Source organism: Pipistrellus hanaki, assembly GCF_964339955.1.
Source record: "Pipistrellus hanaki genome assembly, chromosome: 11".
NCBI lineage: Eukaryota > Metazoa > Chordata > Mammalia > Chiroptera > Vespertilionidae > Pipistrellus > Pipistrellus hanaki.
The window spans coordinates 36970272-36997713 of NC_140513.1; the positions used below are offsets into that span (position 1 = coordinate 36970272).

Sequence of the window (27442 nt, forward strand, 5' to 3'; positions counted from 1 at the left end):
CATCAATGAGTACAGCCCCGGTAGTAAATTTGGAAACAAACGCCACTATAAAGCCTGAGAAAGATAAAATTATGTTTAGTAAAGGCATTTGGAAACATCAGCCACTCAGAAATACTTTTATTAAGATCCATTCCATTAATACAAGCATGTTGGAACTCAATCGTCTCACTTAGCTGGGAAATTCATTTATGTAACGTGTTTCTGTCCATAAGGGTGGCAGATAAAGGCGACAGTGTTGTGTACATGTATGGAGTTTACTGTTGGTGAGGCCTGATAGTCATACTTAGTTCAAGTCAATGGTAAACAGTTGTTTGTAAACAATATGATGAAGGGTGAAAGATGACCTATCAGCTTCTATGATTTTTATTTATTTGGGTTTTCTCAGTGTTAAAAATGTGTCGTAGAGAATCAGTTGCCTGTGTCCTGCATTTCATTCATCTATAAAGAGAAAGCCAATGGAGCATTCCTCACAGGGTATTGGATCTATAACTTGTTAAGCCATAAAACAGCTCTTTTAACTATTTCTAATTCAAAGTATACACAGATTTTTTGTTTGTTTAAACTATGAATATTAGATTTTGTGGGGAAGCACTGTATGAAAGTAAAAAATCATAATGTGTGCCCATCCCTCTGGAGGCCTGGAATATCTGTAGATTTTATAGTCTTATTAATAATTATGTAGATAGTAAAGTCCCCAAAGACCTCTTCTTCCTCTCAAAAATGTTTATGATTTCTTATTCTCAATAGAGGCCTGTTGCACCAAGATTTGTGCAATAGGCCTTCCTTCCTTTGGCTGCCAGCTCCAGTTTTCCTCTGGCACCTGGGACCCAGGCCTTTGCTCTGGCTGCAGCAGAAGAGCCAAGCCTCGAGGCTAGGCTTTGCTCTGGCCACAGCAAGGCTTGGCTTCTCCTCTTGGCCGCAGCAGAGAAGCCAAGCCTCTTCCGTGTTCAGTGTTCAGTGTTCAGTCGTCTTCACTCTTCAGTCTTCTTCAGTCTTCACTCCATGCCTGCATATGCAAATTAACCTGCCACCTTTATTGGGTTAATTTGCATATTCACTCCTGATTGGCTGGTGTGTGTTACGGAGATATGGTAAATTTACATATTTCTCTTTTATTAATGTATATGTAGATTGATATCACACTAGAATCATAGGTTTAGCAGGAAAGAAGTTAGAGCATTGCAATGTGGGAATATATAAATGCCTTTATAAATTTTGATGCAAGTTTTCTTCTTTGAAAAGCATCTCATTTGCATCATTCATCCGGTAATGTCTCTAAGCTGGTCTTGTCTGTATGATGTTACCAAGAGCCCCAGGAACTGTAGCTACAAGGAGGACACTGAGTTATAAGTAGCCATATACACTTGTGTGTAACAAGTTATCTAATTTCTATAACTCTGTTTAGTTTTTGTACTTCATATACAATGATATTAAGGACTTCATTCATGTTGGTTTATCACTGATGCAATATCCACATATTATCAACAGCTCTATAGTCACAATACATTTTTTTTGTCATTTCCAGCTGATAATTTAAAGTGTTTATGTTAATAGAAATTATTTTGATACAATATTTTGGTACACTGCATTGCTCCTGATTATATGTCATAAAATAAATTGCCACTTCAGGATAAGCAAATTAAAAATATATATAATTAAAAATAATGACAAAAAAGTCATTCATACTTTGACTTTACACTTTTCCTATTTTATTCTTGTCCATGTTTCTAAGAAGACATATAATGCAAAGTTATGAATTGTACAAAAAGCCCATTAGTACACCATTTAATTATGCCTCATCAGCATAGTAAACGTGAAAATTAACACTTTACAATAGAGTGTGTTAAAATAAAAGTACTCTATTATATTGGGTCGGCAACTAAGTAATTGCGGGTTCCACACATATATGGCTTCAGTTGAATTTTTAGGTTTGCAGACGTAGTACAAATGTAAAACACATTTTGTATTTGATAGTTGGCTATTCAGCTGTTAATCAGTAAAAAAAGTTTTTTGATCTGTTTTGTAGTTTTTGTTTGGCGTTCGTTGAAAAATGGAAAATCAAAAGGAACATTTTCGTCATATTTTGCTTTTTTATTTCCGCAAAGGGAAAAACGCATCGCAAGCTCATAAAAAGTTATGTGCTGTTTATGGTGACGAAGCCTTAAAAGAACGACAGTGTCAAAATTGGTTTGCCAAATTTCATTCTGGTGATTTTTCACTCAAAGATGAAAGACGCTCTGGTCGTCCAGTTGAAGTTGATGACGCCCTGATCAAAGCAATAATCAATTCGGACTGTCACAGTACAACACGTGAGATTGCAGAGAAGCTTCATGTATCACATACATGCATTGAAAATCACTTAAAACAACTTGGCTATGTTCAAAAACTCGATACATGGGTTCCTCACGAACTGAAAGAATCACAGTTAACGCAACGCATTAGCAGCTGCGATTTGCTAAAGAAACGTAATGAAAATGATCCATTTTTAAAACGACTGATAACTGGCAATGAAAAATGGGTTGTTTACAACAATATCAAGCGGAAAAGATCGTGGAGCAGGCCAGGTGAACCAACTCAAACAACATCAAAAGCTGATATTCATCAAAAGAAGGTTTTGTTATCAGTTTGGTGGGATTACAAAGGAATTGTCTACTTTGAACTCTTACCACCCAACCGAACGATCAATTCTGATGTCTACATTGAACAACTAACGAAATTAAACAATGCAGTTGAAGAAAAGCGGCCCGAATTGACAAATCGAAAAGGTGTTGTATTCCATCATGACAATGCAAGGCCACACACATCTTTGGTCACTTGGCAAAAATTAATGGAGCTTGGTTGGGATGTTTTGCCACATCCACCATATAGTCCTGACCTTGCACCATCTGATTACTTTTTGTTTCGATCTTTACAAAACTCCTTGAATGGTAAAAATTTCAATAATGATGATGATGTCAAATCGTACCTGATTCAGTTTTTTGCTAATAAAAACCAGAAGTTTTTTGAACGTGGGATTATGATGCTGCCTGAAAGATGGCAAAAGGTCATTGATCAAAATGGGCAATACATTACAGAATAAAGTTATTTAGTTCCATGAAAAAATTGTCTTTGATTTTCTTTAAAAAATCCGCAATTACTTAGCTGCCGACCCAATATATGCTTCCTGTTCAAAAAGGAAGAGGTTAGAAAAATCCAATTCTTTAAAGAAAATATCCAGATAAACAGAGGATTCTTATAGTGCTTATTAAATGAATGTGAATCACATAGTATTTCTGACTTACACCAGAAAGCCGCCACCAGTCTGAGACTCTAGGATGCACGGCCAGTGGAGCGGGGCTCCGCTTGTAGCTGGTACGGTTTGGGCTTCATGGCCAAGCCGTACGTGGGCGTCAGGTCCAGCTCGGCCCGGGGGCACTTGTTCAGCGTGAGCTGCTGCAGAACCATGGTGAGGAAGAGGAATACCTCGTTCCGTGCAACGTCTTCCCCCAGGCACTTCCGGATTCCCATTCCAAATATCAGGACCTTGTCCACCAGACTTCTATTCAGTTCCCCGTTTTCGTTTAGAAATCTCTCAGGACTAAATAAACCAGGATTATCCCAGATAGTTCTGTATAAAATAGAGACAAAAGTTACATTTTATAAAGGAATCATTTTGTCGTTTTGCCATTCTTGCCAACTTCCCCACAATAATTTTGTTTTGATGTTGAAATATCCTTTAAAGATTTTATACAAAATGTATGTGTAAACATTCATACATATGTACATATAGGTACATACATACAATTATAGAGGTATATCATTATTATGAATTTATGCATATACACTTTTTAAACTTATCGACAAGTTTAGTTACCGTAAAGAATTAGTACAATTTTTCTTAGTTTTCATTAAAATGACTTCTGCTTCATTAAATGGTGAATAAATGATTTATTTCAATTTTTTTAATGAAGAATTCTACAACATTCTCATATGAATATTCCAAAATTTAGGTATTAATGAGAAGGAATAAACATTCAGTCTCCTTTGCTTTAGGTGGTACCTCTCACTCTGGTACCGATAAGTTTAGGAAAAGGCCTTCACTCATCATCACAGAGCACCCAGGTCACCTGACAGCAGCTCTGACTGAGGGTTGCCCACAGTCCCCAATTGCTGTGCATCTGATGCTCCTTCTCCCCCACCTCTTGTTTCAGGCACCATATCTGTCTTGCCTATGACAACTCCTCCTAGTATACTTACTAGTACACCCTAAGCCATACATCAGGGACCCACTTGACTTGACCAAGAAATGTGCCTTTTTGTGCATTGATATCATTCTCTTTCTAGCAGAAAATTTGCTATCTTTCTGCACCAAAGGTCATAGACCTGAAGACCTATAAGTCATATGTACTCAGTCTTCCAATAAATTTTGTTTGCTCTCATAATCTTTCAAAAATAATTCATTGCTATGGACATTTAAGCATCAGAAGACTCCACATGAAAATTCCCATTTCCAAGTTCTGTCTTATTGAAGGAGCTGACAATGCTGGGGCAATGTCCTGCTTGTCTTCAGTTTACTGAGCTGAATGAGGTATAGCAGGGGACCTCTCCTCACTGCTCCAACAAGGGCAATTCTTTCTTTGTTGGTGTTTTCCACTACTCAGTAGGTGCCTATGTTTGTGAGCTTTGTTTAAGCTAAATAGGAGTAAGTTCCCCATGCTATCAGTCTTAAATTGCACACTCATTTGTTTTCAATAAGTGCCTCTATACAAACAGTATTTCTTTATAAGCACCTGCGTAAACACAGCTTGTTTGAACATTACTCAATATCCAATATAATCACAGGTTCTTAGGATATGAGAACACTTCAGGCACTTGGGATAGGGCTAACTGAGAAAAAGTGCCACTAAATTTACATTGACTATATTTTTCTTATAGTGGGTTTTTTAATGCTTACTTTTATTTAGCATGAACACTGGATGTGAAGAGTGGAGGTGTCACCTTTCTGACAAATTTTGCAGTGGGATGGCCACTGCAGTGAATGTGCTATTAGGTACACAGGCTAGTCACCTCTCTCCCAAATAGCCTGGATCATGAGAAAATCTTGGGTGAAGACAATGAAGTTGTACAGAGTGCTCTGTATACAGCCCACTGAATGCATAAGAATGCAGTCTCTACCAGTTTACTGGAGACATTAAGCCCCAAACCACATGGGGCATCCAATTCCCATTAATCAGGATATACACACTGCATGTGGGCCCTGCTTCTGCTACTTGCTGCACATGTGACTCAAGGCAGTTCATTTCACCTGATTGAGTTTCTTCAATTGTCAAAGTGGGATCATGGTAGCACCATGCAGGGGGTTATTGTTGAGGTTCAGAGGAGGTACTTAAAGATGTTATGCCCAACACACAGTAGGGTCTATAGATATTAGCTGCCATCATCATCATTCCCATCACTGCTAACACCACTACCATCATCTTCTTTTAAAATTGTGTGTGGTATCTTCATCCATGCTCTCCCCTTTAAAGCTGATATGAATAAGACTCTAGCTGTATTTAATTTGCAAATATTTATTGAGCAGATACTGTGCCAGGCATTGATCTAGGTGCTGAGGTAGAGGAAAACCAAACAAAGAAAGGAAAATCCCTGTTTGCTCTTTCTAGTTCTGTTGGGGGATTTCACCATGCTACATTTCAAACATCAGCTGGCCATAACCTTGCAGAGGGTGAGCCCTTGAAGTCCTTGGCCCACACCTTCCCAGTAAGCCCACTTTTGAAATTGGATTTTCCCTGAATGAATTCGTATTAAGATATCATCCTTCCTGCCTGGCTGGTCTGGCTCAGTGGTTGAGTGTCAACCTATGAACCAGGAGGTTATGGTTCAATTTCTAGTCAGTGCACATGCATGGGGTGCAGGCTCAATCCCCAATGGGTGGCGGGCAGGAGGCAGCCGATCAATGATTCTTTCTCATCATTGATGTATCTATCTATCTCTCCTTCTCCCTTCCTCTCTGAAATCAATAAAAATCTATTTTAAAAAACACATATCACCCTTCCTATTATCAGTGAGAATAGAAAACTGAATTTCCTTGTAATTTATTTAAAGAGAAATAGAAGTAATGAACTTTGGCTGAGATTGTATATCTTTTCCTGATTAACAGCAAACAACCAGCCAAACAAATTATCCCCAAAATAATTTTGGTGACTTACTCATCATGGTTTACTTGATACATGTTAATAAAGGTGCACGTATTCCTGGGAATGAAATAGCCATTCAGAGTAGTGTCTGCTGTGGTACTGGGAAAGCAAATGCATTCTTATCATTACAGCACATCCTATAATTCAAATTATCCCCTTCCCAAACTGCTACCCACAATTAACAGACTATATTTATTATCTTTTAAAAAACTATAATGATATGAAATCTTTATAATTCTTCATTCTTTCATTAATTGATACATCTTCAACCTATTGTCAAATTAGTGATTTATTTTCTTGTATTTGTGAAACATATTGAGCATTTAACATATTTAAGGCATTGCTTGAGCTAAAATCTCAGTGGAAAATTATTTCAGTATTTCTCTGACAAAGTTGCTTGTATGTAGACACATCAAATTATATCAGGAACCCTGGTTAGTGTGGCTTAGTTGGTTGGGCTTTGTCCTGTGTACCAAAAGGTTGCTGGTGCGATTCTCAGTCAGGGCACATGCCTGTATTGTGGGCTCTATCCCCCAATAGGGGACCTGCAGAAGGCAGCTGGTCAGTGATACACTCTTGCATGGATGTTTCTCTCTCTCTCCCTTCTCTCTTTAAAAAATCAATTAAAATTATAGCAGGGAACTAAAAGGAAATTAAAAAGTACTTTCTGTGTATCCAATGTGATTTGGCTTTTGTCAGTAAATTAAGAAAAAAAATCCAAGGAGCAATGGGATTGGAATTAGGAAATCTGAACTCTAGACACTGCTTATAGGAAACTACTGGGAAAATATCATATCGACTCTATGATTTCATTTCCCAGCTGTGAAATGATATTATTTGTGTTGCATGATCTCTAAGTTGTCTTTAGACAAATTACCTATTTTCTAGTCCCATACTCAGTTAAGCAAACTGTATACTTTTGTCCTTTATACCTCTGTAATTATGCATGGATCATGGTATGTTTCCAGATGGTATTAAATCATAGTATGTTTCCACATGGCACTCACTAACTGCCTAGATGGCCCCAACACTCACTTCTGCCCCAGAGGAGCAACAGTGACATTTCAATTTGACGAGTTTGAGAGGAGATGCTAAACACATTTGGCTTAGCTACTTCAGGGGTCTCTCTTCTGATGGACCAATCCTTAGAGAACATACATTGCATTGTAACCACTAAGGGCCTGAGCTTGGAGAAGCAGACTTTGCATTTCCAGGGGAGACTGCCAGAGACTGAGGGACAGGTATGTCTAATTCAGGTGAAAAGTATGAACAAGCCTACCTGGTCCAGCTCTAGGCTGAAGGCACTACCTACTGCTGTGCCAAGAACCGTAACTACATCAGCTTCTGGGGTGAGAGACATCCCCGCTCCCTCACTATTTAAGGGCGGGAAGAGAAAAAGCATTGAGAATTTCATTTTTCTTTTTAATTGTGTAGAATGGAAATAGTTCAAACTACCAGAACTTTGGTTGTCCACATTACTATTTAATAAAGCTTACCTACTTAATCTATACTGGCATGCATTTGTGCACTAGAGAATGTGGTATGAGGTTCAGTGAACTTTCAAATATCAATAAACAGAAATTCTGTTTAATCTATCTGTGGCAACAAAGGCTTCCTGAGTCAATTGGCCAGAAAAATTCTAAGCTACTAAAAATGAAGCTACATCAGCAGGTGGCTAAGATGGCTCAGAGAAGAAGTTAAGTGAGTTTGTATAACACTTCATGTCCAAACATATATTACGTTTGTATTATCCATTGTTTGGAACTTCCATAGCCTTCTTGCCCCTTAAATAGTACATAGAAGATGAAAAATAGTGATATGATAGTGTAGTTATGAAAACATTCCCAACATATGCTGTTTTTTCATGTAAAAATTTCATTAGAAAATTTAAAAATAAAAAGAATTAAGATTTAAAAGAATAGTAGAATAATACCAACATAATATGTATTTTAAAGGACCTAAAGTATTATAATGCCTTAGATTCCTCATTCCCCTCAACCTATCATTGGTTGCTGTTTCCAAGGAGAAGCTTTTGCTTACCAATGTGGAATAGTAAAAGGAATAAAGGAGGCATGTCTGAATACTTCATTTATGAAAGCTTCCATGTAGGGTAGCATTTTCCTGTCCTCAAATCTGGGTGGCTTTAGACCAATGTTTCCATCTAAAAAGAGACGTGTTTTTTTTTTAACTTAATAATAAAAGTTATAATTGTGAAAATTATATTTTTTATCTGAAAATATGTTACCAATTTCTTCTTGAATTTTGGCTTGAATTTCTGGATAGTGTATCAAATAAAGAAAGCTCCAGTACAGACATGTTGATACAGTTTCAAATCCTGAAAAAGGAATGAGACAAAATGCCATGAAGAAAATTATTAGCAAAATTTGTATCTTCAATTTGCTTTATATTTGAATATTATGAATCTAGAGAAAAGAATCTAAATACAACTGAAAATCAATAAACTCACAATAAAGTAATTATTATACATTGAAGTTTTTTTCTTCTTCAGAATATAGACTTAACCTCTCATCTAACAGTATAGTCACTATCAGAACAGAAATCAATAAGTACTGGTGAGAATGTAGAAAATTGGAATTCTTATGCACTGCTGGTTGGAAGGTGAAATGGTATAGTAACTATGGAAAATAGTATGGTGGTTACTCAAAAAAAAATTAAAAGGAATTATATGATCCAGGGACCCTACTTCTTGGTATACAGAGTGAGATTAATATACAAAATGGCCTACATCAAAAGAAGGAAATACTCTAAACTGTAAGCAGTAGAACACACACAAAAACTGCAATTAGACCTTCTTCACCTTACATATTGACAAATATTCTCACATACCAGCTCCAAAGAGGTCGTTCACGGTGCTTATGATTTCATCGTCAGTTAAGGTGGCTGTTTTGGTAGTGGCATATTTTTTATGGCATGTGTTAATCAGAGCATCAGTAATGTCTCGCATATGGTCCTGAGGAGACAATTCTTAGTATGATTATTGATCCCTACCTACATTTCATATCACATATGAATCTCATGTAATATGTAACATTAAACGAACTCAATTCACTTAGGAATATAAAGACTACAGTAGACCATTTCAGAACTTGAAATTTTGCTTGTCAATAGCAATGCTCAATTTTAGAAGTATGTAGAATTTTAAAAAGTTATCAAACTCAATTTTCCTCTTAAACTTTCTTTCAATAAATACGAAAGTACTTATGCTGGAAGCACAGTTACAAAAATTAAAGATTAAGTTACTATAGGGAAATTATTGGGCAATGAATACAATAAGAGGCTTCCAAGCCCATTCTAAGATGTAATCGCCATGCAGGAAGAGATGAGGCTGAAGTAGGTTAGAGAATAGGAATAAAATTTATGACTTTATAAATTCTTTTACTTACTATATTTTTTCTAAAATTCTGATGGGTACCTTGAAACAGATTGTTTACTGCCTTTTCTTTTTTATTAGAAGGGTCTTAACTCTTTATACCTCTTCATTTGCTCAATTATCCACCTTTTCTTTTTAATTTGTTTTCATGATGCCATCATCTTGGCAAATTGGCCTCCAAGAGCTAGGATTCTTTCTAGTTCACACCTATTTCATAAGAGAAATTTACTCTTCTGTGGACCATCAAATTTAGCCAAAAAGATTGAGTGGCCTCACAAAAGGTCCATTTCTGTCACCTCAAGAAATTTTCTATCTACATGTGTTTGATCTCAAAGTTCATTTCCATATAGTAAAAGGACTCAAATATAAAAATAGGATAAATTGGAAGCTTCCTATACAATATTCTTTGTGATCATTAAAAACACTATCTGAAAAAAAAATGCTGATACTTTTAAGACCTCATAATTTCAAATGTAAAATGAAAGAGACAAAATCATTAGTTTGTTTCTTCAAGGAACTCACCTACATGCTCATCATTCATCAGTCAACTATAGATTCATAATTCAAGTATGTACTTTATCCACACACTAAGGAAATTTCTAAGGTCTCAAAGAATTAAAAACTCTTCTTAAGGTCTCTACATGAGAACTAAATAATGCTGCCCTATAATCTCACTGACTGGAACTCACATTTCCTAATAATTTTGGTAAGAGTAATTATGACAAAATTATAGTAAAAGAGTCAAGGAAGAAAACATATAACTTTCTGGGTACTCAACACATCTCATCATTATCTTTTGCTTCTCAACAAATCCCTCGTTCTAGCATGAATTTAAATTCTTACCTTATCATACGTAGAAAGATGATCTTGTACATGTAGTGTAATAAATTTATTCAGGGCCTGATAAAACTCTCGAGGAGCATTTATAATCCGCAGTGGAAGGTAGCGAAAACATGGTATGAAATCAGCAGGATTAGCTGCACTTGAGGCCTTGAGTAGATCATCATTAGTTTTAACTATCCTAAGAAACTCCTCATCATTATGGTCATATCTCTTGCCAAAGCAAAGGGCACAGACAACATTGGCCACTGCACATGTGATGGCATTTCTGGGCTCAAAGCTACCCTTCTTCAAAGTCAACTCTGCAAAGATCTTTACCAGCTCAGAAACTTCCTCAGTGACATGTTCCTCAAGCAAGCAGGAGCAGGTGGAGGATTTTGCTTCTGCTTTAGAAAAAGTCCGTAAAGCATTGGACGCTATTTTCTTATGAAGCTTCCAACTCTCTCCATAATTGACTGAAAATGAAAAACTCTTTCCTTCTGCCAGAAAAGAAAATGTATGCATTTTAGGTCTGCCTGCAAAATGCTCTCCATCCTTGAGTAGTACTTGCTTTACCATTTCCATTCCATTCACCACCACAACAGGCACCATGCCAAGTTTGATGAGAAAGATGTCTCCATATTTCTTCCTCATCTCTGTGAATGTAAGGTAAGGATGGTCTCCAAGCTGAAGAAGATTTCCTATGATGGGGAAGGACCATGGGCCAGGAAGAGATACCTGCTTTCTCCCCTTACTCATGAGTGCTCTCACAAAAACAAAAACTATCACCAACATTATGAGAGAAGTAGTTATCTCTTCAGGGGTGATTGCCTTGTCCAACATCATTTTCAAAAATAAATACCCTAAAATAGAAAAATATAAATCTTATTTTTGCCATTTTTAAGCATAGACTAAGAGTCTTTCTCCCTTTGCACATTTAAATGAAAAAAAATGCAGACTCTTTGTAGTTACCTGGAAACTATTCTTAAACAATGTACTAAGAGGCCAAAATCAAATTCTTATAAAATGCATTGTACCTTTATTCCAATTCTATTATTTTTACAATTCTAAACACCAGACCAAATATTTTCATGTCAGTCATTGACATGATAGATAAGAGAAGAGGACAATTTTATAATGTACCCTGGTAGTTGGGAAAGGGATTGATGCTATAGAAGTTCATCTCATGCTCATTATTAGCTGATGGTCTTCATCCTGTCACTTAATCTAAGTTTGTCCCAGGCTTCTTATCAAAGTATCCTACCCATTCATTCTTTCAAAATACATTTATTGACCCTACCACGCCCCCCTCCCCCCAATGTCAGGCAATAAATATACAAAATTTCACAGACTAATGAGGAAACTAAGTAAACAAAGATAAAATTAAAAAGTATAAAATGCTATAAAGTTGAGTACAGAGTTGTCTGTCATTGAGGATCAAATTAAATAATTATTAAAAATAAGTACTTAGTGAGTTACAGCCATTAGTAGGTACCTATTTGATGTCTGTCTAGCCTGTCCTTGGACTTCCTCGCCCACTTATAAACATGGCCTGTTGAAGCTATCCTTCTGCTCCAGAATTTGCCCATGTAGCCACTGGTGGTAGATCCAAGAATGGGCCACTGACCCAAAATGAATCTTCTTTAAAAATATGGAATTGGATCTGTGAAAGGTCATCCTCTCTTTGGCAGCTAAATCTACAAAATCTAAGTCTGAAGATATGATCTAGGAACTTTTAACCCACTAGGAGGATATGAGAAACTCTGGAAGCAGATCTTAAAAATAAATGGAGTATTAGGAAAAGAAATTTTAGACTGAGTGAGGTCTCATGACCTTGCATTCATGACTTTTAGTACCTTCATGAGATCTTGTTCTTGGACTGAATTCTTTCCTGTTTAAACTAGCTACAATTTGTTTCTATTATTTCATCTAAGAGGGTCCTAACAAAAGAAAAAGTTTCATACACATGAGAATATATTTGTTAACCATTGCATTTTATAGTAACTATAGAAAGAATAAAAAAATTTCCTTAAAAGCATACATAACTAAACTGTTCACATTTCTCAAATTATTTATGGGACAAATAGATTATATGCTCAGATAATATAAATGCCTGGTTCTCACTTGGTTTTCTAGACAATATAAATAAACATGCAAGCAAACTGTTTTTACCTGTCTTATCTAATTGCTTCACTTCTCCAAGTTCACAGATAAAATGTGGTTTATTTTTTAGTAATCAGTGCCAATCAACTACACCACCTTGATTGGAACCGGTTACTAAAAAATGAACTTTGGCTGGAACCGGTTTGGCTCAATGGATAGAGCGTCGGCTTGGGGACTGAAAGGTCCTGGGTTCAATTCCATTCAAGGGCATATCCCCAGTAGGAGGTGTGCAAGAGGCAGCTGATCGATGATTCTCTCTCATCGATGTTTCTAACTATCTCTCTTCCTTCCTCTCTGTACAAAATCAATAAAATATATTTAAAAAATAAATAAAGAAATAATGAACTTTGGAGTTAAAAGTGAGAGATCAACTTCCTTTATGGAAAAAAGAACCTGAATACACATTTAAACTAAAAATAAAAAGGCAACAAAAACAAACCTGAATCTATAATCAATGCAACACCCACAGTTTGAAAAATTTCATTTTCTCTCTGTTCAGAAAGGAAAGGGTGGGGCTTCATTGTGTTTCTGCTTTGTAATGTGCTGGTTTTGCAAAACCTCTTCCATTAAAAATAACTATGACCATGTATCACACATGGTAACATGTGCCAGACCCAGAGCTCAGCATTAAATCTACATTGCCTTTCAAAACTCACACTTCCGAGAGAATATGATGAAAAGTTTAGAGAGAGAAAGTCATTTCCCCCATTTATTTCCCTTGTTTTTTGAGCCGAATAATGAATCATCAATTACCTCTAGCACTTGCTTTTTTACAAAATTTAATTTCTCTTGGGCATTCATCAAACTGCTAGATTGCACATTGAGAAATACCAGTAGCATTTCCAAAGCAGACTGGTAAATAGGTGAGAAGTGGGTGGGTCTGGAAGAATTCTGGATCCTCGTAAAGATGACAAGGTTTCCTGCTTCATTCCTCCCCTGTTTAGCCGTGGGACTTCTGTTAAATTACATCTCCCTTTTCCTCATTTTCCTCATCTATAAAATGGCTACTCTGGCCTGGAGGACTTGGAAGTCCAACTGTAGGGAACATGGGCAGAAGCACTAGTGTGAGTACAGGGTTAATTGCGCAGCAATATTATGTTGCCAGAGTTTCCAGGCAGTTTACCATTCGTCAGCAAATGTAAACAACTGTGATCACCCTGAATTCCTTTTCAGCCTGGGTTCTTCTAGCTTCTTTCACTAAAACCTCTTTGGCAGCTGACCAGGCCCAGGCACATTGCCAACTTTGCCAGCAACTTTCTTGGAAAGCTCTGAAGGCACATTTTGTTCCAGTTGTTTTGGGAGTGAAATAGGACTGAGAACAGAAAGTAAAGGGTTCTCTGAGGGTGGGCTGCTACAGCATCAAAGATTCAAGGGGAACTCTAGAAATGACCCAGGTAAGAAAAGCATACATAGGTTGGGGGAGTTCATACTGATTCTCAAACTCAGACACGCACATTAGACTTCCTCCTTTCCCCTCCCCCTCCCCAACCCGAAGCCAAAAGCTATTAAACCATTGCAGTGTCCATATCCAATCAATTAATCCAATCTCTAGAGGTAGATGCATTTTTAAAAAGGTCCTTAATATGACTAAGGGGCATTCTGAGCAAAAGGACATTTTTTTTTTTTTTTTTTTTTGAGGAAAAACAACCTGCTATGACATCAACAAATCCATTTAGCCAAGTGACAGTGACGCATGGAAGGCTCACCTGTGCCCAGAGATCTTGCAGGTCAGTGTGAGGAATCTAGTGGAAGGATCTAACGATGGAGAAAGCTTTGGGAAAAGCTGATGGTATCCTGAGAAACGGAAGTCTGGTTGCAGCAGCAGCAGCAGGCCTCGGGAAAGGCTGGGAGAGAACATTCAGGGAAGAAAACAGAAGAGGACTTTAGACTCATGTGGGGAGGAGTTTGGACTGGATAAGGCATTGAGAGCTAGAGGGGGGAATGGAAAGGCCTCTTGGCCAGAACTGGATCCAGGACGCTGTAATATTCCAGTCTGAGTGGCAGAGGGACACAATGGAGCAAGTGGTTCTGAGGAAGAGGAAGAGATAGAAATTGATCTTGGAAAAAAAGCAGGATGGGAAAGGGTGAATGGAAAAGCTGTCCTTTTTTTATTTTTTATTTTTTTTAATTTACTTTATTGAGCTTTTACAGAGAGGAAGAGAGAGGGATAGAAAGCTAGAAACATCGGTGAGAGAGAAACATCTATCAGCTGCCTCTTGCACACCCCTTACTGATGTGCCCACAACCAAGGTACATGCCCTTGACCGGAATCGAACCTGGGACCTTTTAGTCCGCAGGCCGATGCTGCATTCCCTGAGCCAAACAGATTTTAGCAAAGCTGCCCTTTTTAAATTGCTGGTGATAAGTAAAGGTAAGGGCAAAAGATAGGTAGTGAGGAAGCAAGGAGCAGGAAGGAAAAAGACAATGATTCAGAGGCATTGCTTTATTGTGAGTTTCAGGAAACCAGGAAAATGCACTGCACTCTAGGCAAGGAATGGGAAGAGGAATTAGCTGAACTTAAAAGTCTAGGAAATTTAGGTTCCCTTTCTAAGGTGGATTTGGTAGATCCCTCAGGAGTCTTCACCATCCGGATTTGCATTTATACGACTAGAACAGTCAACTTCTGAGTTTGATATTCATAGCTTTGATTTAAGAATATAGTCTTGCCTATCTCATAGCACTTTTTTCATCTAAAGGCTAGTTTTCTACCTGTTACGAGGAAAATGATGTGTGTCCTGTCAAGATGTCTGCAACTGATTATATAAGGACCTTTTTGTTTTTTGTTTTTGTTTTGTTTTAGCTTTGGAATCATTGGCACTTAAATATTTGAGGTTTCAAGGTCATCTTTTAATGGGACTACCCAAGAATGATCATCGTTAGAATGTTCTGACATAGGGAAGAAAGCAAGCCCCAAAGTGCATGCTAAACCTAATGTATTTCCTCAAGGATAACCCTTCAGGCTCTGAGCTGCAGTGTCATATTCACAAAATATCTTGATTTCTAAATATTTAAACTCTAAAAATTCAATGAGATTGCTCTAAAGAGTTTCGAATCAATCAGTGTATACCACAAAAACAGAATGAAGAGATCAAAACCACAAGATTATCTCAACTGACATAAGAAACATTTGACAAAATTCAACACTTTCTTATGATAAAAACACTCAAAAAACTAGGAATAGATAAAAACTACTTCAACATAATGAAATTCATATGTAAAAAACCCATCACTAATGTCACCGTCAGTGATGGAAGACAAAGCTTTTCCTCCAAGATCAGAAACAGGACAGTGATGCCCATTTGTATTCAACATAGCACTTTGAGTTCTAGCCAGAGCAATTAGACAAGAAAAAAATAAAAATAAAAGGCACCCAAATTAGAAAGGAAGAAAGTCATAGACAATATAATCTTATATTTAGAAAACATAAAGAATTCTATCAAAAATAGATCTAATCAATATGTTCAGCAAAGGTATAGAATACAAAATCAGTACACAAAAATTAGTTGGTTTCTAAACATTAAAAATGAAACAATCTGTAAAAGTAATTAAAAAAAATTTAATCAAAATAGCATCATCAAAAAAAGTAAAGTATTTAGAAATAAACTTAACCAAGACAATAAAAGGCTTATACACTGAAAACTAGAAAACATTGCTGAAATAAATCAAATAAGACACAAGTAAATGGAAAGACATGCATATTTTGATCCATGTTTATGAAACAAAATTCCAATGGCTTTTTTTTTTTTTGCAGAAAAAGAAAAAATCATCTAAAAATTTATATGGAATTTCAAGGGGATCTGAATAATCAAAACAATCTTGAAGAAAAACAAAGCTGTGGGTCTCATGCTTTCTGATTTCAAAACTTACTATAAAACTATAGGAATCAAAAGTAAGACACATAGACCAATAGAATAAAATAGTCAAATGATCAAACATTATTGGCAGTAAAAAAATCATTTGACCATATATGTGACCATCAAAATTAAAATATTTTATACAACTAAGGCCACTGTCAACAGATAGTGATAAGGCAACCACAAAATGGGAGAAAATATTTACACATCATGTATCTGACAAGGGATTATTGTCCAGGAGTGATAAAAAAAAATTCCTATAACTGACCAGCAATAACATAAGAAAAAAACACAGGCAAAGAACTTGAATAGGTATTTTCAAAACTATACAAGTAGTAGCCAAAAAACACACACATGAAAAATATTTAGTAACTACTTTTGTAAAATACTCAATAAGTATTTTGAAAAATACTTAATAACTACTATACAAGTAGTCAAATTTATAGAGAGAAAAAAGTAGAATAGTAGTTTTTAGGGGTTGGGGAGGGAAAGAATGGAAAGTTACTGTTTAGTATTTAATATCACTGAATTGTACACTAAAATGTGTATGGTTAATATACTGTAATATTATATATATATATATATATATATATATATATATATGTATATATGTCACTATAAAAAAAAGGTACGACCAAAATTCTTAGGTGAAAAACTATAATTCTCAACATATTAGGCTTCTTTTTTCCGTTAGTAGTATCCAACTTACTTAGCATGCATTTCACATTCTCATGCCATGGTATATACATTTTCAAAATAAACATGTGGCCAGAATTCTCTTTCAAGCATTGCCTTGTGTTGCTTTTTAAAAAATGCTTTTTAGTTTCTTTATTCATGTATCACTTCTAACCATTTCAGAGATAAGTGAGCTGGGATTATTTTTTTTACCCTTTATTTTAATATTGCAGTGTTTGAATGCTTGAACTTTTCTGAAATAAATACAAAAGCCACTCTTTCTTTATAAAAATAATTTCAAAGAGTACTTGACCCCCAGGAGTAATGGCTATGACTGTATTACTAGGTCTAGATTTGACTTGAGATTACTGTGAATCCACTTAGAGGTCTGAAAACAAACTCAAGAATGTATCTAGTTCAGCTGTTCTACGAAGGTCCCATCCCTTCCAGGAAGATGGCCCTTTGTTATTTTACTCACTTTTCTAAGAGTCTCGGTAGAGCCTATTCTATTTCTCAAATCATACTATTCCTGGTTCAAATTGCCCATGCTTAACAACATGCTCTTTATAAAATCCACTCCCTTTTATTTTTCCTTCTTAGGAAATAATACAGTCTGTTCGTGTAATGCATGCTTCTGTAAAAGAAATGTACTCATATCTGCTAGGGGATTTGTGTTATTTTAAAGAGGAAGTCGGGTTATTCAGTCTGTGATTTCCCCTAGTGTATGAATGTTTTGAAGTCAGCGGGAGCAAACTTTCTCTCAAAGAGCATCATTATCAATAGATGAAGAGCTAAGCGGGGTGTGTGTGTGTGTGTGTGTGTGTGTGTGTGTGTGTGGCTTAAATTCTGAGATATCCTTTTTTGATGGCTGGTTTAATGGCTCTGCTTCCATACATTTAGCTATCTGGTGAAACTGAAGATGTCGGTGGAAAATATCCAAAAAATACTGACTGTTGTGGTTTAAAAACTAAAAAGTGGTTGGTTAAGAATTCTATCTCCCAGATCATTTTTTAAATGACACTGGTCTTTTTAAAATATAAAGACCCTCCTTAAAGATTACCCTGAGAAAAAAAATCCTGAGCTGAGAGTAAAAGGCTGCAAAGTGTGGATTGCCAATGGCGATGTAAGGTGTTGAGATTTTATTAGGGTCTTGTGGATTTTTATTAGTGCTCTGGTTGAAAATAAAAATGCCTTTGAGTGGTCTGCTGCTAACCCCTTTTTTTCCAATAAGCCCTGTCGCTGTCCCTTTGGCAGAAATCTAGGTATTTCTGGAAAAGCTATATTGTCTTGTTGCAAAAGCATCTATTATAGTTCTTAATATTTTTTTAGGATTATATTTGCAGCTTCATACAAATGATCTCATTTAATCCTGAATACAAGTTTTTCATGTTTTTTTTTTTTCCACTTCAGTGTAATTATGTCCATTTTTTAGAATATTTCACTGTGGTTCAATGGTGTTTTTTGCAAAAATAAAATGGTGACATTTATCACCTTGGCTTTATCATTCTCTCTCAGTTTTTACAAGTAAATTGCAGACATGATTGATGCCCTTTTACCTCTGGATATTTTGGAGTATATTTCTTAAAAACAAAGACAGATTCTTACATAACTACAGGACAATTAAAGTCAGGAAATCAACAGTGATACAATAATATTATCTTATTCAAATTACCCAATAATGTTGTTTATAGCGGAAGAAAAGCACATTTCATGTTGTTATCATGTTTTTATAAGCTCCCTCAGTTTAGAATTGCTACACTGTTTTCCTTTGTCTTTTGTACTTTTAACACATTAGAAGATTACAGGCTTAAAGCAAAAAATAAAAATAAAAAATAAAAAATAGTAGTACAGTCTGATTCTTTGTTCAGATGTCATTATAAACATAAATTCATCTGAGTTTTCCCTATGATTATGTTCAGATTATGCATTTTTCCAGGAAGTTTCGATGATAGTTTGTTTCTCTAACATTGAGGCCAGCATTTAAACCTGAGCAAAGACCCAACACCTACGTCTTCAATCTCCATTCATGAATAATTATGGAATTTCTCATGTAATAGCTTTAACAAAGGTCCACATAACAGATGTAAGAGCAGGGAAATTAAATAGTATCCAAAGATAGGCCTATTTATAGGGAGCACATGTTCATTTTCTATTACATGGGAAATTCGATCCAAACATCTCGATTAATAGAAAACTTTATCACAGTCTATTCTGTGTGTCTTGGACTATCAGTTTTATGCTTCTTTACCTTACTTACTTAGTTTTTCATACCTGTCTTGTTTTCTTGCCCTAAAAGTTTGTTACACAATATGAAAGTATCAGTTTGAGTCTATAGTATTTCAATTTACATTGGTATATTTTTAAATAACATAATTTAAAAACTATGATCCAACTCCATTGAATCCAAGAAATTCAATTCCTAAAAGTTTAGCACAAAGGTGGTGATTTCTATGTGATATCCTACTCTTCTAATTATTTCAATATTCAACGAATTATCATAATAGATTAAAAAAAAAACAGGTGCATGAATCAACATTAATAAATAAGCCTCTATATTTTCAAGACACTACACATCTTGGGTTAATTTTTCTAATGTTACTATTATACTAGTAATGTAAATTAAAACTTAAATTAATGATTAAATAATACTGTTCTTTATCACTGATTTTTTATTTATTTATTTATTTATTTTTGGTCATTAGTATCTAAAATAAGTTTTTAGAAATTGAAACCTAAATTTATCATGGATATACTTTATTTAAGAATTTCAGTTTTCATACTTTTTTGAAATCACACTGGTAAAACTAAAAAAGTCCCTGAAATAAGAATAGCTTCTTAGTAAAAGAATAAATACTTAGTAAAATAATTTAAATCTACTAACTTAATAGTATAGAATTGTACCATATCTCAGATATCACCATTTACTCGCCACAATGAAGTCCTAGAAAGTCTATGGCCAATTGAGAAAAATTAAGGACTACTTGATTTAGTGTTTTCAAAGATGTGGGTTTAGCTCATTAGTAGGTCATACTCAGTGAAACTTGTGTTTAAGTGTGTGTGTGAAGACATCTAAGTGTGTGTCTCTTTTGTGGACTGTGTAGAAAGGGAAAATAGTTTATTTAACTATGGCATAGTAAAAAAAAAAAAGCTTAAAAACCACTGCTTTAATCAGTTTTTAATTTCAATTTATTCTTCTATTATCTACTATTGTGATGTATTTTGTTCTTCATTAATTTTCTTTTCTCCTGCCCATGCTAGATGTTTCTAGTGCCTTTTAGACAATTTCTATCAGTAATGTACACCAATAAACTCTTTACCTAGGAATAGTACCTCCCCTGTCCCCTCAGCTTTCTCATCAAATTAAAGCATTTACAGCAATATGCCAGGATGCCCTTTATTTAAGCTACTAGCATTTTTCTTCCATTGGTAACTATTTTAAGTCCTTTCCCACCTGATGAAATTTGCTTAACAGATGCGTCAATTTGTCTAATGTGTTCATCATTATATACTGAGTGCCTAATCCATAGTATAACTCTGTAAGTATTTGTTAAGTAAGTAAACAAATATTACAAACCTACTAAGAAAAGTGACCCTGTCTGTCACTGGAGGCCCAGTGCACAGGTAGGGTTGGTCCCTTGTGGCTGCCAGCTGTGGCCTCCCTTAGCACCCGCCTTGGTCTGGCGCCACCTGCTCACCTGCTCCACCGTCCCACTGTGGTCCTGCTTCCATCTGGGTCCATGGGTCAGGCAGGGCCGCCATGGCTTGCTGCCTGCTGCATTGCCGATCCCTCTCATGTTCCGAGCTGTCCCCTGGTGGTCAGTGCATGTCTAACTCCCAGTCTCTGGAACCCCTCCAGTAGGGACAATTTGCATATTAGCATTTTATTATATAGGATTATGAAATGGCCCTCCTGTAACATCTCTCTCAAGCAAATTGTTTAAACTTATTCTCAAATGATTAAAAGCATCCTCCACTGAGACTGTACAGCAAGCATGTCAAACTCAAAGGCTAACAAAGGCCAAATAAACAAGGTTTTAGTTTATGTGGGCTGAAAAAAAACAAAAACTTCAATTTTCATAAAAATGTAGTTTTGTTTCTATGGAAACATGCTGAATACAAAGGGCTGAAATAAATGACTAATTGTTAACATAAAATAATACATTTTAATAAAAATTAATATTTTTTCTTGAACATTAACTGACCAGACACTGAATAACTGCACAAATTAGTAAGCATAATGCAAATAAACCTATTTTTTCTTGTTCTCTGAAAGCGAAACGTTTCCTGTTGTGCACACCAAACAAGTCAGCCCAAGACTAAAGACGTGGCAATTGGCTGCTAAAATATTCGCTGCTAGTATTAGTGGAGAGAAATGGTGCGCATAAGGTGTGTAAGGGAAATGGATGTAACATGATTATAGTAATCAGTCATTAGCGAATGTTGTAGTTTGTTATTAATAATTATGTATAACAGGGTATTGTAAAAATAAGTTAGAAATTTTATTTAAAAATTTCTTACATACTGTTATGCTGGCTGGGCTGCAAAAAATATTTACTGTGGGCCACATGTGGCCCACAGGCCACAAGTTTGACATGCTTGCTGTACAATTAAGGGAGTTAGGAATTTCTTCTTGAATGAGATTGTGATAGGGCTGGATACAAATTAAATCCGGCCAGCAAAAATGTTTTGGTTGGCTTCACATATTTTAGTCAATGTCCTACATGTTTTGGCTTTAGAAATTCTCACATCAAACCTCACTTGTCTTGAAAGATCAATAGATTTAACAACACCAGACCAGAAACATAGTTGATGGGAGCTGGGATGGCTTATTCACTGGATGTGTAAATCTTTTCTTTTTGTTTGTCTCCCTTATCAGATTGTGAGTTCCCCAGAATCCTCATATCATAATGTTTTTGTTTGTTTGTTGGTCAGGACTCAATAGATATATGTGAGAAGAGTGTATAAATTACAAATAAGCTAATCTCTCAAGGTTATTTGTGATGATGGCTTAAATAACTGTAAGGGCCAATCCTTTGTTCTCTTCCTCACTGTAGCTGGAGTTTGCTCCACAGCAATCTTATCTAAGCTCCAGTGTCCGCTATCATCTCCACAATAAAGCTAAACTTGCAAGCTTGGCCCTTCTCCTGGATTCTAATCAGAAATCTCTAACTGTTCCTCAACAACTCAGTCTGTGTCAAGAGCTTGCTCTGTTATCTAGCCAAAACATACTTTTCAACTGACTACCCCCGTATTTTTAATGCTACCATTATCCTTCCATGCATATAACCTTGAAGCCTCAGCAATTTTAGACTCCTCTTTCTCCCTCACCAGCCACATCCAGTGAGTTATTAAGTCTAGTTTATTCATTCCTCAAAATATTAAATGTCTCCATTTTCTCTTCTCCTGCTTCTATTCAAGGTCAAGTTTTATCATCGGTAGAAACACTTTAATTGCTGTCCTTACCTCAAGCCTTTCAATATAAGTTTATTTATAACGTCAACAAATACCTATCAAATGCTCACCAGTCTTAGAAGTTAGGGGGTACAGCAGTGAACAGAAGTGACAAAGTCCTGACTTGCACGAAATTTGCATCCAGTGAAGGAGACAGCAAATAAACACATACACACACAGTCCTATACTGTCAGATTGTAATAAATTATATACAAAAGAATAAAAAGAATATGAAATGATGGATTAGACAGGTGAATATTTTAATTTTTAGTTTTTATATTTACATACTATTGAAGAAAACTCATTGCCTATAATTTCCCAGATTAAACTTCCTGAAACGTTTCACATTATGGCATTTTTCTATTCAAACACATTACATAATTATTCATCTACAATACAAGTGGAATAGAGTCCAAAGTCATTAGTCCAGAGTTGCTTAATCTGACCCTAAGTATTCTTTCTTGCCTTCAGTTTATAAACACAAAACTCCAGAACTATGGTTAACTTTCTGGCCTCATGCTTTTCTACTTTATTGGCCTATTAGGTTCTACATCTCTCTGAAGCACCGACCCTTTAGATCCCAGCACAAAAACCCTTCTCCGTTCTCCCTGTTCTAGGTCACCCAGTAGGACACAAAATCTAACACCTTGTAATTGTCTCCTTTTGGTCATATTTTATCTTCCCAGGTGGATGGCACACTTCTGAAAGACAGCTGTCCTGTATTACTTGGCACTCTTTTTAGTACCTTACCAAGTGGTTGGCATAGAAACATGCTTGTGAAATAAGTGTTGACCAACCAATTTCCTGGGTTGATTACAGTCAGCCTCTGGGGCTTTATCTGGGCACATGCTCACATCTTTGGCTCTGTTATCTTGGCGACATTAAGCCTATACCTGAGACAGAATCATTACCTGAATTGTCCATTTGAATATGTCCTTCATTTCCCCCTTGAAAGCAGTATGCCATTGTCACCCAAATAGATCTTCATGTCATTTTCAGTCTAGGGTGAAAGCTCTTTTATCAGGTTAGGTTTCCACACTTGACACAAGGGGGAGCAGCAGCTCTTTTCGAGGAACCAGAATGACAACATTTTCACTCTCTCACAGTTGCCACCCCAATATTTTGCTCTCCCCCATATTTGTTCCCATAAAGTTTTATTCTTTTGCATGAATTTTTACAACTGAAGGAAAATTCCTTCTTCTCCTTAAAAAGAAAATGTTATTTTAGTTTCCTTCATTCTATTTCTCCAGCCACTAATAGTTTATTTCTACACAGATTTCTAATGCCCTATTTTTATTTATATTTTAAATATATTTTTATTGATTTCAGAGAGGAAGTGAGGGGGGGGGGAGAGAGAGAGATAGAAACAATAATGATGAGAGAGAGTCATTTATTGACTGCCTCTGTGTACCCCACACTGGGGATGGAGATCACAACCCAGGCATGTGCCCTGACAGGGAATTGAACCATGACCTACTGGTTCATGAGTCAATGCTCATCCACAAAGCCACTCTGGCTGGGTCCTAATTCCCTATTTTTAAAGAAGTGTATAGCGAATGTGGAACCAGACTCTTCGAAAATGCTTATTGTTGGAAATAACAGTTCAAGGGCAAGCCAGAAAATATCTTTCAATCGCTACCTCACATGGACAGCAGGTACCATACATTTTTGTCCATCAGATTATCTAGAGTATTGAATGAAGATAGGTATTTAATAGTTGCCAAATATGAAAAATTTTAACTAAGACTGTTTCAATTCTGTACACATATAAAATTATATGTATGCATGTATAAATATAAAATAGAGCTAGCAGGAATATTGGAAATCATTTGGACCAAAATCTTTCAGTTTACAGATAAGGGCATCAAATCTCAGAGAGGTCAAATAATAAGCTGATTGCTTCCAGGGCTCATCAGGTGCAATTCTCCTTCCATGAAGTTCTGTCATCTCTCTTATTATCATAATGTGAAACCTGTAGCTAAAATAGTTTTTTCCCCCCACAAGTCTGATATTGTTATGCTTAAGATCATTAAAACAATATTGCTTTAGGTTCTAAATGCTATGCAACACCTTATGTCCACACATGGTACTGTTACCTCGCAGTTGTTAAAGTTATTCAAATATTTATCTATGTTGAATTGGAGGCTCAGATTAAGCAAAGAAAACAAGTTACGTAACAGTCACAACAACAATATGTGATATAATTTGTATAAAGAAAACCATATGTATAAATTCATGGATAAAGTTCCGTAAGTGTATCAGCAGTTGAAATTGTTAACCATGATACTATGAAAAGAGAGGGAGAAAGGAGCAGGTGAAATGTTTTCTAAGAAGGCTCTCACTTGATTCTGCAAGTTTTCCATAATATTTGAGTTTTTACAACCAACGTGAATAACTTTTGAATTGATGAACACCTAAAAGGCAAGACTTTAAATTATAAAAGGGAACACTGCATTAACTATGAGAAAAAATATTATCTTTATAAAAGGTCTTTGAACTTAATTATGAAAAAAGAAACAAAGACATCCATTATTTTCCCACTGAAAATATAGTCTGTTAGTGATTAACCAGCATAATAATAAGAGCTCAAAATTCAGTCCTAATGCTAGTTCGGTATTAAATTATGACCGACAAACAATGGACTTGTTTGATATGAATTAATAAAAAATTTTCATGAGCTACTTCCTACATCAATCAACTATTCACCATAGTGAGTGTCTTAAAGAGATAAAGACATCTAGGACTTAATGCTGCTCAAAGTTCAGGCTCAGAAGTTTAACCTCCACTAATACTTGGCCCATGATACTCTGGGAAGCTACTTCTAAGCAGCCTTCTATCAACTTCTTACGTACTAGTGTCTCCTTATGTACACTAATCCTTTGTCAGCTTTGCTTATTAAAATGTGATTATATTAGTGAATTTCTTTTATTTAAATTTAACTTCATGGTTTTTTCATCCCTAAAATTAGAACATAAAGTTTGGGGTGAGGAAAACACAAAACAATATACAGATTATGTATTATAGAATTGCACCCCTGAAAGCTATAAATTTTTAAAAAAATATGTTTTTATTGATTTCAAAGAGAGGAAGGGAGAGGGAGAGAGAAATAGAAACATCATTGAGGGAGAATCATCAGTTGGCTACCTCCTGTGTGCCCCCTACTGTTAAAGAGCCCAGGCATGTGCCCTAACCGGGAATCAAACTATGACTTCATGGTTCATGGGTCATCACTCAACCACGGGACCACACTGGCCAGGTGAAACGTATAAATTTTATTAATCAATGGCATCCCAATACATTCAATTAAAAAAATTTGCCAAAACCGGTTTGGGTCAATGAATAGAGCATCAGTCTGCAGACTGAAAAGTCCCTGGTTCCATTCCAGTCAAGGGCATGTACTTTGGTAGTGGGCACATCCCCAGTAGGGGGTGTGCAAGAGGCAGCTGATTGATGATTCTCTCTCATCGATGTTTCTAACTCTCTATCCCTCTCTCTTCCTCTCTGTAAAAAATCAATAAAATATATTTAAAAAATTAAAGAACATAAATGAATTTTAACTATTTACAGGTTTTTTTGTGCTTTGTATGATTTTGATAATATTTCTTGAAGAGGAATATTTATTCACTCCCTTCCTGAACTCCTCACATTGCCATAAAGGAACTTTCTGACTTAGAACAGTGTCAGAAAAAAAACACTTCTAGTCTCTCTGCTTGGCCAAATCTCTCTTGGATAAAGGAGTAGCTTATTTCATTGGGGAACTTTGTGAGAATCTGGTGTTCTTCAGTGTCAGGTTTCTCTACTGGATGAGATGATTGATGCTGAATTCCTTGTCCATGAGTGGCCCTGCCCCTTGTCTATTGTTCTTTTCTGCTTGGAGAATGGTTTGTCCCCAAATGGAACATGCTTTCCTCCCCCAGCTCTTTTGTGTCCATATCGTAGCTACCTGTCAGGGGTGTCTGCCATTCTCTAGTTTCCTCCACATTAAATGGGGGGAGATCAAATTGCAGGGAGATGAAGCCCTACAATGTACTCAGATCCAGAATAATCTTGACTCTGGACTTGGATCCTCATTTATTTTCTTGGGTTGTTTATAAACCACAGGGGAAGTTGTGCATGTAATTAGCATTCTTCTTTGAGCTCCAGCATTGTGCATCTAAATTGTCTAATGTGTATCTTCTCTTGGGTATCTCAAAGTGAACTCAAAATTGACATGTCCAAACTTAACTCATAATCTTCTCCTCAGGTACAAATAATCAAAACACTAGTCCTGCCTGGCTGGTGTGGCTCAGTGGTTGAGTGTCCACCTGTGAACCAGGAGGTCATTGTTCAATTCCTGGTCAGGGCACATGTGTGGCTTGTGGGCTCAACCTCCTCCCCCCTCCACCCACCATTCCCACCCCACCCCCAGTGTGGGGCTTGCAGGAAGCAGCCATTTAATGATTATCTTTCATCATTGATTTCTCTCTCTCTCTCTCTCTCTCTCTCTCTCTCTCTCTCTCTCTCTCTCTCTCATCAATAAAAATATATTTTTAAAAACACACATATGTCCTCTTTTGAGCACCCTCTGCCTCAGCAAATGATGTGACCTTCTCTCTTATTTCCCTCCATCTTCACCACCATCACCTTCATCTGCTATTGTCTCATAGTTGTTCTACCCACATGTTCTTGAGTCTCTGTTCAATGAGCTCACCATGTTCTACTCATGCTTTCCATGCCACCGATGGCATTCTATTCTCTTTCAAGAAAGACAAAGCTCCTAGCATTTCCTGTAAAAGGGCTCAGCCAACTTTTTTCTTCTAAGAGGATAGATAATAAATATTATAGGCCTTGTGGGCCATCCAGTCTCTGTTGCAGCTTTTCAACACTGTTATTGTAATGAAAAAGCAGCCATAGACAACGTGTAAACAAACATG

The 27442-nt window shown here is 36.2% G+C and overlaps 1 protein-coding gene and 1 long non-coding RNA gene across 4 annotated transcripts in view; both read right to left on the minus strand.

Annotated features, from left to right (window-relative positions):
• LOC311630502 overlaps window positions 1-27442 on the minus strand; it is a 760408-nt gene that overhangs the window by 327420 nt on the left and 405546 nt on the right. The window lies entirely within an intron of this gene.
• Window positions 1097-14393, minus strand: LOC311629837 (cytochrome P450 1A1-like). Of its 3 annotated transcripts, none has more exons than XR_014796269.1 (8): window positions 14256-14393; window positions 10411-11249; window positions 9024-9147; window positions 8422-8511; window positions 8217-8337; window positions 6189-6275; window positions 3150-3607; window positions 1097-1859 (listed from the first exon to the last, which is right to left on the minus strand). XR_014796269.1 is itself a non-coding variant. In XM_084898303.1 (8 exons), the coding sequence occupies exons 2-8, from the start codon at window positions 11230-11232 to the stop codon at window positions 1260-1262; spliced, it is 1455 nt and encodes a 484-aa protein (XP_084754429.1). In that variant the 5' UTR covers window positions 11233-11249; window positions 14256-14393; the 3' UTR covers window positions 1097-1259. The 3 variants fall into 3 exon arrangements, 2 of the variants coding, with proteins under 2 accessions (XP_084754429.1, XP_084754428.1); XM_084898303.1 differs by having other exon boundaries at window positions 1097-1325; window positions 3463-3607; XM_084898302.1 differs by having other exon boundaries at window positions 1097-1325; window positions 3282-3607.

Bases quoted from the DNA above. Each gene is read 5' to 3' on its own strand.
- LOC311629837 (XM_084898302.1), bottom strand. From the start codon at position 11,232: ATGATGTTGGACAAGGCAATCACCCCTGAAGAGATAACTACTTCTCTC. The intron at 8,338-8,421 runs GTAACATATTTT...GTCTCTTTTTAG, and splicing joins CAAAATTCAAGAAGAAATTG to ATGGAAACATTGGTCTAAAG. The intron at 3,608-6,188 runs GTAAGTCACCAA...TATTTTATACAG, and splicing joins TATCAAGTAAACCATGATGA to AACTATCTGGGATAATCCTG.